We start from the raw sequence: 12457 nt of genomic DNA on the forward strand, positions 1-12457 counted from the left end.
GCAGCAAGAACTTGCCCAGAGAAAAGGGAAGTCTGGAGGAATTTTCTTCTGACATTTTTTTTTTTTTTTTTTTGAGACAGAGTCTTGCTCTGTCGCCCAGGCTGGAGTCCAGTGGTGTGATCTCGGCTCACTGCAACCTCTGCCTCCTGGGCTCAAGTGATTCTCTTGCCTCAGACTCCCAAGTAGCTAGGATTATAGGTGTGAACCACCATGCCTGGCTAATTTTTGTATTTTTAGTAGAGACGGGGTTTCACCATGTTGGCCAGGCTGGTCTTGAACTCCTGGCCTCAAGTGATCTGCCTGCCTTGGCCTCCCACAGTCTGGGATTACAGGCGACAGCCACTGCGCCTGGCCTCTGACACTTTCTTTTAAGGCATTCGCCAATTTAAAAGCAATCACTCAGACCTTGAGAATTTGAGCAGAGCTTGCGACCAATATACAGGGCTAGAGAGATGAAAATTAAAATTCAGGTTCCACCAAGAAGAGGATGCCTTGCTATATCCTCAGTTGGGGTCCCAAAAGTCTAACTCCAGTAATTGGGTAAAAAGAAAGAGACTAGCATATTATTGGCTTCCTGTGGCTGTTGTAACAAATGACCACAAACTTGATGTCTTAAAACAACAGAAATTTATTTCCTCAAAGTTCTGGAGGCCAGAAGTCCAAAATCAACATCATTGGATCAAAATAAAGATGTCGGCAGGGCTGCGCTGCTTCCAAAGCCTCCAGGAGAGATATGTTCCCTGCGGGTGGCTGCCAAAGCTGGAAGCGGCAGGGACCTCCTCCTTGCTGTGAATACGTAACTCCAATCTCTGTATCTGTGGTCACACTGCCTCTTCCTCTGCTGTGTGTCAGATCTCCCTCTACCTCCTTCTTACAAGGATATATGTCCTTGCATTTAGGGCCCACTTAGGTAATTCAGGATACTCTCCCCATCTCAACATTCTTAGATCTTTAACTTAATCACCTCTACAAACTCCTTTTTGTTGTTGTTGTTGTTGTTTGCCATGTAAAAAAAAAAAAAAAACCCTAACATCCACAGGTTCAAGGAATTAGGATGTGGATATTCTTGATGTAGGAGGGCAGTCATTATTCAGTTGAACCATACCTCACAAATTAAAGCCTAGCCTTGAATAAATGTAATCTATGATTAGATTGAGGTAATATGCCTCTAGTCTAACTGCTAGACAAAAGCAAAAGTAAATTATCCACAGCCTTAAAAATATACCCGTAATTTTTCATTCATAATGTGTGAAATGTCAATCAAAAATAACTAGGCTTTTCTTTAAAATAGAAAAAATCAAAAGGAAAATATAGGCAATATATATATATATAGACCCACAGAAGATACAAATATTGGAGTTATCAGATATGGATTTTCAAATAACTATAATTACTATGTTCAAGAAATTAAATGACAAAATAGAAAATTTTAACATACAACAGGACACTTGAAAGGAGACACAAATGGAAATCCTAAAAATGAAAAATACTTTTTCTAACATTATATAACAATAGATTAAACACAGGTGGAGAAAAAAATTAAACTGGAAAGCAGGTCAGAAGAAAATATTCAGATTAAAGCATGAGAAACAAAAGTATGGAAAAATATTTTTAAAAGTGTAAGAACTATATAGCACACATTGAAAAGTTTTAGCATAGTACCATTGGCTCACTAAAGGGAAAGTGAGACAAAATGGAGTGACCACAATATTTAAACAGTTTTTGGCTGATAATTTTGCAAGCTAAATACACTAAGTCACAGATTTAGAACACACTGTTAAACCCAAGTACTGTGGACATTAAGCTCAGACTGAAGAAGCACTATGAGCTACAACTCATCACACATTAAAAGTAGTGAAAACCAAAGAGAAAGATAAAAATTTTAAATGCAAGTGCAGGGACAAAAAAGATATATCACCATCATGGGTCCAATAAGACAATATATCACCATCATGGGTCCAATAAGAAGATACATCACCACCATGGTTCCGATAAGAAGACAAACTATTGACTTCTTAACAGAAGACTTAGATTACTCACTGTGAAGTGAGAATAGTGTCTTCAAATGGTGAAAGAAAATAACTAGCAATCTGAAAATTTATACTTTGTGAAAATATCTCCAACAATTAGGAAGAAATCAATACATTTTACAGCAAATAAGAATTGAGAGAGGGCCAGGTGCGGTGGCTCATGCCTGTAATCCCAGCACTTTGGGAGGCCAAGGCAGGTGGATCACAAGATCAGGAGATGGAGACCATCCTGGCTAACACGGTGAAACTCCGTCTCTACTAAAAATACAAAAAAATTAGCCAGGCCTGATGTCAGGCCCCTGTAATCCCAGCTACTCGGGAGGCTGAGGCAGGAGGATCGCTTGAACCCGGGAGGCGGAGCTTGCAGTGAGCCAAGTTCGTCCACTGCACTCCAGCCTGGGTGACAGAGTGAGACTCCGTCTCAAAAAAAAAAAAAAAAAAAAAAAAGAAAGAAAAGAAAAGAAGTTCTTCCAGTAGAGAATGAAAATCACTCAAACAGAAGCATGGAGAGAAGACATATTGAATTTGTCTAATGAAAATGGTGTATTTGGGGCATACCTAAATAAATGTTTTGATTTATTTTTGTTTGGAGATAGAGTCTCACTCGGTTGCACAGGCTGGAATGCAGTGGTGCGATCTCAACTCACTGCAACCTCCGCCTCCTGAGCTCAAGCGATCGTCTCCCACCTCAACCTCCTGAGTAGCTGGGACCACAATTGTGCGCCATCACACCTCGCTAATTGTTTTATTTTTTTGTAGAGATGGGGGTCTCGCTATGTTGCCTAGGCTGGTCTTGAACTCCTGGGCTCAAATGATCCACCCACCTTGACCTCCCAAAGTGTTGGGATTACAGGCATGAGCCACCACATCCAGCCCGATAAATGTTAATTGTGCAAAACAACAATAAAAACATCTTATGGAGTTTGAAATATACATACATACATATATACACACACACATTTATATCACTAAAACTTACAACAATGTTACAAAAAGTTAGAAGGAAGTATATGGAGTTAAAATGTTGTAAACTTCCAGGATTGTCCAGAAAATAATAAAACTACTAGATTATGTTAGACTTTAACAAAGCAAAGATGAATTTTGTAATATTTAGATAAGTACCTAATAAAAAACATGGCAAAAAGATTGTAACTATATATAACATTGGGAAATGACATACATGTTGGATTAATAGAAAAAAAGCTGGAAATAACAATGTAATGTGAACTTTATGACATATGTAAAAGTGAAATTAATGACAACAGTACAAGGACAGGTAGGGAAGAAATTGAAATATACTTTTGTAAGGTTCTTATACTATACATGAATTAATGTAGGATTAATTAAAGATAGAATGTGGTAAATTAAAAAGGTATGCTATAAATTCTAAAGCAACCACTGAAATGAAAAAAAACAAAGAGCCAGTAAATAAGCAATAAATTATACAAATATTCAATAATCCAAAATAAGGCAAAAAGAGGTAAAAAAGAACAAATGAGACAAACAAAAACCAAATTTTAAGATCATAGATTTAAACCTAACCATCCTGATAATCAACATAAAGTATAAGTAGCCAAAGTAAAAGAGGTTTCCCTCAAGTAAAAGAGGTTTCCAAATTGGTTTAAAGATAAACCCAACTATACTCACCCTACAAGAAATGCATTTTAAATATAGACACATAAGTCAGTTAAAATAAAACAATATACTATGGTAATATCAATCAAAAGAAAGCTAGAGTGGGCCTTATTAATATCAAAAAAGTTGATTTCGAAGCAAAGAATATTATCACAGATAAAGAAGGTAATTTCATGATTATAAAGTTGTTAATTAATCAAAAGAATGTAACAATCCTAAACACGCTCCTAATGAGAGTTTAAAAATACATGAAGTAAAAAATAATAGACCTACAAAGAAAAATAGACTAATACACAATTATAGTCAGAGATTTCAATACTACTCCATCAATAATTTAGAACAAATAGAAAATCAACAAGGATATAGAAAATTTGGCAACACTATCAGCCAACTTGAATTGCTTGATATTTATAGAACACTTGACCCAACAACAGAAGAATAAACATTGCTTTTGGTATACATTAAACATTTACCAGACCATATTCTGAGCTATAAAACAGAATGTAAGCATTCTACAATTGAATTTAATTAGAAATCAATAACATAACGATTTCTGGAAAATCCGCAAATATTTGGAACCTAAACAACACACTTCCAACCAACCCATAAATCAAAGAAGAAATCAAAACAGAAATTAAAAAGCATTTTAACTGAATGAAAATAAAATACAATATATCAAAATTTGAGAAATGCAACCGAAACGTTGCTTAGAAAATGTTGGCACTAAAGTACTAGATTAGAAAAAGAAGATAGATCATTGACCACAGCTTCAATTTTTAAAAAACTGGGAAACAAAAAATTAAACCCAAAGTAAGCAGAATAGGGAAATAATAAAGATCAAAGTGGAAATAAATAAAATAGAAAATCAGCTAAACCAAAAACTGTTCAGTGAGCAGGTCAATAAAATTGATAAACCTCTAGCCAGACTAATAAAAAAAAGAAATTACAAGTTGCCAATATCAGAAATGAGAGATGTGATATCACTATAGATTCCACAGATATTAAAATGATGATAAGGAAGTATTATGAACAAACTTATGCCAATAAATTTGACAAGTTAGATGAAATGGACAAATTCCTTGAAAGACACAAACTGCAAAGCTCACCTAGGAGGGAATACATGACCTGAATAGCACTATATCTATTAAAGAAATTAAATTTGTAATTAAAAGATTTCCCACAAAGAAAATTTCAGATTCAGAAGCCTTCACTGATAAATTCTACCAAATACTTAAGAAAGAAATAATACAAACTATAAATAAATTCTTTCAGAAAACTGAAAAGGTGGAATAATTCTCAATTCATAAAGAGTCCAGCATTATCCTGATACCACACAAAGATATTGCAAGAAAAGAAACTATGAAATAATATATCTCATGAAAGTGAATACAAACATTCTAAATAATTGTTTAGCAAACTGAATTCAAGAATATCTAAAATGGATAATATATCCTGACCAAATGGGGTTTATCTCAGGAATGCAAGGCTGGTGTAACATTTAAAAATCAATCAGTCCAGGTACCGTGGCTCACTCCTGTAATCCCAGCACTTTGGGAGGCCGAGGTGGGTGGATCACTTGAGGTCAAGAGTTCAAGACCAGCCTAGCCAACATAGTCAAAGACTGTCTCTACCAAAAATTAGCTAGGCATGGTGGCACACACCTGTAGTCCCAGCTATTCAGGAGGCTGATGCAGGAGAATCACTTGAACCCAGGAGGCAGAGGTTGCAGTGAGCCAAGGTCGCACCACTGCACTTTAGCCTGAGTGACAGAGCAAGACTGTCTCAAAAAATAAAAAATAATAAAATAAATCAATGTAACTCACTATATTACCAAACTAAAAAGAAAACCATATGATCAATAGACACACACACAAAATCTTTTGACAAAAGCCAATATCCATGTATGAAATCTCTTAGAAAAGTAGGAATAAAAGGATCAATCTAATAAATGACATCTACAAAAAGCCTATAATTAATATTACTTAATGGTGAAAGATCGAATGCTTTCCACCAACAATCAGAAACAAGAATAGGATGACACTCAACACTCCTATTAGACATTGTACTAGAGGTTTTAGCCATTGCAATAAGCTAGGGAAAAGAAATAAAAAGTATCCACATTGAAAGGAAAAGTAAACCTGTCTATATTCTCGGACAACATAATCATCACTGTAGAATATACGACAGAATCAATGAGAAATGGCAGATCTGAGATATGCTCTTACCTTTTTCCAAGTGATCCTCCTTGAACTTTTTGCTAACCTCCTAGCCACCCAAAATAAAGGCTACATTTTCCACTCCCCTTGCAGCAAGGTGTGGCTTTGTGACTACTTCTTGAGATGTGAGTAAAAGTACTTTGTGGCAACTTGTAGAGACTTTCTTAAAAAGATAACTGGTGTTCATCATGAGGTAAACTTGGGGATTAAAGGAGCCTGACTGAATCCCTTCATGGAGTAGCGTTGGCATAGCAACAATGGACGACCTACCTCTGAACTTTTACATAAGGGAGAGATACAAACTTCTAACTTGCTTAACGCATGACATTCAGTCTTTATTACTTGCAGCTGAAGAAATTTTAAAAATTTATTTAAATCTCCTTGAAGACAAACAAACTTAGAAGAGATGGAATATAAGAAAAAAATAGATCAGTCCAATAAATCCAACATCCTACTAATAGTTCATGAAATACAGAACAGAGAAAAGAGAGAGGAGGAAATTTCTCAGAACCAAATGAAATGAGACTCTAGATTAAAAATATTCACCAATACTCACACTAGCTAAAGATATGGAAGAGACTCATATGAAGAGACTCATTGTGAAGTTTCAGAATACCAAAGAAGATCCTGAAAACTTCCAGAAAGATAAGAAGAGAATACTTACAAATTATTGGTCAGAATGGCTTCATATTTCTCAATAGCAGCATCAGAAGCCAGAGGACAAATAATCAAATGCCTTCAAAATTCTGGGGGAAAATTTTTTTCAGCTTAGAATTCTAGAGCCAGCTAAACTCTCAATCAAGCACAAGGACAGGATAAAGATGTTTTCAGATATTCAAGGGCTCAAATACCCTCTATGTACTCTTCCAAAAGGAGATTGGAAAATATGTTCTACCAAAACAATGAATTAAAACAAGAAAGAAGAAGACATGGGATCCAGGAAAGAGATATATCTGACACAAAGGGAAGTCTCCCAATGAAATTTTTACAAAGAGCAAGCATTACGTACTGAAGCAGAAGGAAGAAATTTCCAGGAAATAAAGACATATAGTTGATATTTGACTGAATAGAAACATGTTGTTAATATACACATGGGGGAAACAGTGAAATAATTGAAAAAAATTAACAATAGGTAGATAAAAATTCAGGTCCTCAAAACGGCTAGTATCAATCACAGGAAAAAGGAAGGAGAAAAAAGAAAGGAAACATAGAAGTAGTATATTACATGGCTCGGCAGTGCACTTCATTGGTATAACCATAATAATGTAAAGAATAACAATTAATTTAACCAAAAATCATACCGAAATTAAATTAGAGGAATGTAGGGAATATAGTTAGGAAGAGAATGTAAACTGGAATGGGCAGGGCAGGTGCACAGAAAAATGGCTTAAAGTTTGGACTTCCTAGCTAAATTGCCTTGCTTCATATCCCAGGACACCTTCTACTAGCTGTATGATCTTAGGTAAGTTACTCAACTTCTTTGTACTTCAGTTTCTGCATCTGGAAAATGAAGATGATACTACTTACTTCAAAGAGTTATTGTAAAGATAAAATGAGTATATATATAATATACTGATAAAAATACTTGATATAAAGTAAATACTCAATAAATGTGTATTTATCATATTATCATGAACATGGTAGGAAGTCAATATATGTTCTCTAAACTTGAAAAGTTAAGAAATATTCTATATAGAAATGTGGAGATAAGGAAAATAGAAGAGTTGAAAATTGGGCGAAATAGGGGATAGACTACTGGCTTTCATAAAATCCTAGTAAATCTCTTTGATTTAAAATAAACTTTGTGGCCAGGTGTGGGGGCTCACACCTGTAATCCCAACATTAGGGAGGCTGAGGCAGGCAGATCACTTGAGGCCAGGAGTTCGAGCCCAGCCTGGCCAACATGGCAAAACCCCATCTCTATTAAAAATACAAAAATTAGCTAGGCATGGTGGTGCATGCCCATAGTCCCAGCTACTCAGGAGGCTGAGGCATGAGAATTACTTGAAGCCCAGATACGGAGGTTGCAGTAAGCCAAAATTGTACCACTGTACTCTAGCATGGGAGACACAGCGAGACTCTGTCTCAAAAAATTAATAAATAAAAATAAAATAATAAAAAAAAAATGAAATAAACTTTATACATAGACTACCACGATAAAAATAAAACTTAATACCAAACAAGGTGGCCTTCTTTCCAAAAGCCCTCTGCCTATTGAAAGGCAGCTGAGTGAGACTTAATGAGCTCTTCCTTCATATAATGACATTTTCTATATTTGGCCAACTTTCTGCTCCACCATTAAGCCCAATTATCTTTGCTGACACTTAGAGCACATTTACTTTAGATAGGAAATTGAAGGCCAAACAGAAGAGACAAAGTCCCTACCAAGTAAACATGGCCACTCCCCAGAGTACCACGCAAAATACTATATCACATTTTCTATAATAGACCTTAGGGGTTCAAATCCTGGATCTGACATTTAGTAGCAATGTAATTTTTGACAAGTAATTCACCTCTCTATGTTTATTTCCTGTGAATTGTACCAAGTCTGCGAGGAAATCTATAGGTCATGCCCTACCTTCTTAAGAATCAGCTCTTAAGCAATAGTCATTAGAGTAATGTTAGGCAACAATTTCAGTGAACAGAAGTCCCCAGAGCAACCAGAGAAAGCAGAGCACACTCTGTTCTGAGAACTCTTCTGTAAAATAGAAAGCATGTCCTGAACCAGACCCCAGGCCCTTCATTACGCGATCCATCTCTGGTACTTGGAAGATCATGAGATAATAGCCTAGGGGCTATAATAGCCCCTGGCCAGAGGCCCATTTACTAACCCCACTGGTATAAATGGAAAAAGTTTTATAACGTAACTCATTAAACTTAATGCAAAAGTATAACATAATTAGGAAACACACCTTTTATTTCTCTAAAGATGGAAATACATCTGGGGATTGAAAATCTATGAGGTGTGAAGGAAAGGAGACAGAATATTAGCTACCACACTTATTTGCGTATCTTTTTATTTTTTTTGGAAACGTGCGCCTTTATTAGCTGAGCCACTACTTGAGAGGGATGAAGCGGGAGGAGTGGGTGGCCCCGATGCCGGGCCGGCCGTGTTTTACGAGCTTGTAGGTGATGGAGAACTCGCCCAGGTAGTGGCCAATCATCTCGGGCGTGATCTCCACCTGTTTGAAGGTCTTGCCATTGTAGACGCCCACCATGCTGCCCACCATCTCGGGCAGGATGATCATGTCCCGCAGCTGCGAGTTCTCCATGGGCGGCTTCCGGCTTCTCCATGGGCGGCTTCCGGCTTCTCCATGGGCGGCGCCTCCTTCTTGGCCTTGCGCAGGCGCTTCAGCAGGGAGTGCTGCTTCCGCCGCAGGCCCCGATTCAGCCGCCGCCGCTGGCGCGCACTGTACAGCTGCATCAGCTGCTCGTAGGACACGTGCAGCAGCTGGTCCAGGTCCACGCCGTGGTAGGTGAACTTGCGGAAGGTCCGCTTCTTCTTCTGCTCTACTTCTGCCATCTTGCCGGCTCCTCAGAAAAAGCTATTTGCACATCTAAAGGTAGTTTTCCTGATGAAAGCAATCACCATTATTAACAGGTGTGAGCATAAATGGCTAACCATCATGATCAAGAAAGTTTCAGCTGATAATAAGCTTCAGTATTACTTAGATAATGCTCCTTTATACTATTAATATTCAAGGTATTTATTTAAAACAGACGGATGGATTTCCATGAAAACCTTCTCTATTGCCTAGGTGACTAAGGTTCATGCTGGCACTACTAGATTATTTTAAAATTTTCAGGAAATTCAGGTCTACTTCGATTTTTAAAATCATGCATCCTGGTTAAGTTAAAACTCTATTTCACTATTCTCTCATGTCACATTTAAAACGTTTCATATAACCTCAAAAAACACAAGCAAAATGAAGTCTCTAATTGATCTTGTGAATTCTACAACTCTTCCTATTAACCAAATGGATATTAAAGAGGGTAAAAATACCTGAAGGTTTTATGAAGGATTTATTTGATAAAATCCATAATGTATTTAGTTTTCAATCAAGCTTCAAAACAGAATGGTGATTCAAATGTCTGGGACAGGAAAGGCACTGCAATTTAAAGGAACTCACAGTAAGTGTCAAGAGCCTCATCCCCGAGGCTTGGTGAAAGGTTTAAATAAGATAATGAATGTAAATCATGTGTACTGACTACATAGTAAGTAATCGATAATATCTGCTACTATCATTGAGAACTATGGACTGGATGCTATTATACATGGGAATTCTGTGGTTAGACAAGCATAGCCCAAAGATTTTTAATAATCACCAACCTGGAGGGAAGTCACTGTTAGGGATATGATGAGGGCTATGAATTTTGTATGCTTTGATAGTCTAGTTAGAAAAGCATAGTTGAGGCCGGGCGCGGTGGCTCACGCTTGTAATCCCAGCACTTTGGGAGGCCGAGGCGGGCGGATCACGAGGTCAGGAGATCGAGACCACGGTGAAACCCCGTGTCTACTAAAAATACAAAAAAAAAATTAGCCGGGCGTGGTGGCGGGCGCCTGTAGTCCCAGCTACTCGGAGAGCCTGAGGCAGGAGAATGGCGTGAACCTGGGAGGCGGAGCTTGCAGTGTGCAGAGATCGCGCCACTGCACTCCAGCCTGGGGGAAAGAGCGAGACTCCGTCTCAAAAAAAAAAAAAAAAAGAAAAGAAAAGCATAGTTGAAGATGTCTATCAAACCTGCAGGGGGTGGCAGTGCTAGAAGAGATAATTTCATAGTTTGAATGACAGACTCAAGATCAAAAGGAGCTCAGACTGAGATGATGGACTATAATAAACAAGATATTTAAGCATGTTATTCTCCTGCTTAATTACTTTCAGTGGCTCTCTGTTGCTGACCACTGAATGCCCTAATATCTCAGCATGGCATTGAATACCCTCTACATTAGAACCTTGTTCTGGATTTTTTTGGTATTTCCCACCACTCCCCTACAGATGCCCATCTCTTTATCTGAGCTTCTTGTTGTTCCCAGATCTTGCCCCTACCGTACTACCTGTTTCTTCTTGCTATAGACTGAATGTTTGTGTTCCCCAACCCCAAATTCATATGCCCAATCTAATCCCCAACGTGAGGGCATTTGGATTGGAGGTGAAGCCTTTGGGAGATGATTAGTTCATGAGGGTGGAGTCCTCATGTATGGAATTCATGCCCTTATACAGGAGACTCCAGAGAGCTCCCTTGCCTCTTCCACCTTCTGAGGACACGGCAACCAGGAAGCAGGCTCTCACCAGACACCAAATCTGCCAGCTCCTTGACCTTGGACTTAGCCTCCAGAACTATGAGAAATAATTTTTTGTTTTTTATAAGCCACCCAGTTCATATTAGTCTTTCCTACACTGCTATAAAGAACTACCTAAGACTGGGTAATTTATAATGAAAGAAAGGTTTAATTGACTCACAGTTCCACAGGCTGTACAGGAGGCATGGCTAGGGAGGCCTCAGGAAACTTACAATCATGGCAGAAGGCAAAAGGGAAGCAAGCATGTTTTCAAGTGATGGCAGGAGAGAGAGAAAGAGTAAAGGAGGAAGTGCTACACACTTTTAAATAACCAGATCTTGTGAGAACTCTATCACAAGATAGCACTAGGGGGATGGTGCTAAACCATTAGAAACCATCGATCCAATCATCTCCCACCAGGCCCCACCTCCAACATTCGGATCACAATTCAACAGGAGATTTGGGTGGAGACACAGAGCCAAATCATATCACAGTTTATGGTATTGTTATTGCAGCCTGAACAGGCTAAGATGGTGCTGCTGTTCCATTCATCTGAACCGGCCTGTCCCCCACCTGTTTCTGAAAATCCTATTCATCCTGTTTGGCTCAACTCAAAAGTTATTTCCTTCAGGAAGTAGTTCCCAGTCCCCCAAAATCAAATAAGCACCAAGTCTGCCCTTGAGTGCCAACTATCTCACACCACTGCCTCATACTGGATGTCTTGGTGACCTTGGTCAGTCCTCTTATTAACTTCCAAGTCTCTTAAAGGCAGGAACTGTTTCAGTTATGCAGACTACATTCTTAAAGTATTCATGAAACAAATAAATAAATGATAAACGTGAAGTCCTCTGTTCGTGGCCAAACCAAAATCATTTCAGAACAGGATGAATGAAAAATCACATCTTAGGGTTGTAGTTGCTAGAAGTGGAATGAGTGCAAATATCGTGGGCACTAAAAGCTAATAAAACCATAGGGTACACTCCCCAGAGGACAGAATAACTCCCTGATTGCCAGATGTGAGGCAATTAACATTCTACGTGGGTTCTGATTATTGAATGCTTAAAGAATTGCTCTAGTGTGGGCTTGTGGTGGGAAGGGGCTTCACCTGTAGTGTGTTGAAGGATCATTTACTATGCCAATAACAGCACATTCCTCACCCTGGAACCTGATTAATCTCTATACATCCTCAGAACCAAAGGGACAAAAAAAGCTCAAATCTTAGGTCTGTCATGGCTGGAAAGGGGACAAACTGATCAAAAGTATGGCTTCATCTTATGTTATGGTGGGAAATAATAGAA

The 12457-nt window shown here is 38.2% G+C and overlaps 1 protein-coding gene across 1 annotated transcript; it reads right to left on the reverse strand.

Moving 5' to 3' along the window:
• Positions 1-2770: 2770 nt before the first annotated feature.
• Positions 2771-10838, reverse strand: LOC129458390 (small ribosomal subunit protein uS19-like). The gene is made up of 2 exons (XM_055234162.2): positions 9180-10838; positions 2771-9147 (listed from the first exon to the last, which is right to left on the reverse strand). The coding sequence occupies exons 1-2, from the start codon at positions 9402-9404 to the stop codon at positions 8938-8940; spliced, it is 435 nt and encodes a 144-aa protein (XP_055090137.1). The 5' UTR covers positions 9405-10838; the 3' UTR covers positions 2771-8937.
• Positions 10839-12457: the final 1619 nt, after the last annotated feature.

The sequence above is a fragment of the Symphalangus syndactylus genome, chromosome 19 (genome assembly GCF_028878055.3).
Source record: "Symphalangus syndactylus isolate Jambi chromosome 19, NHGRI_mSymSyn1-v2.1_pri, whole genome shotgun sequence".
Lineage (NCBI taxonomy): Eukaryota > Metazoa > Chordata > Mammalia > Primates > Hylobatidae > Symphalangus > Symphalangus syndactylus.

Coding starts and splice junctions, on each gene's coding strand:
- LOC129458390 (XM_055234162.2), bottom strand. CDS start 9,404: ATGGCAGAAGTAGAGCAGAAGAAGAAGCGGACCTTCCGCAAGTTCACC. Junction 9,148..9,179: donor CCATGGAGAAGCCGGAAGCC/GCCCATGGAGAA, acceptor CCGCCCATGGAG/AACTCGCAGCTGCGGGACAT.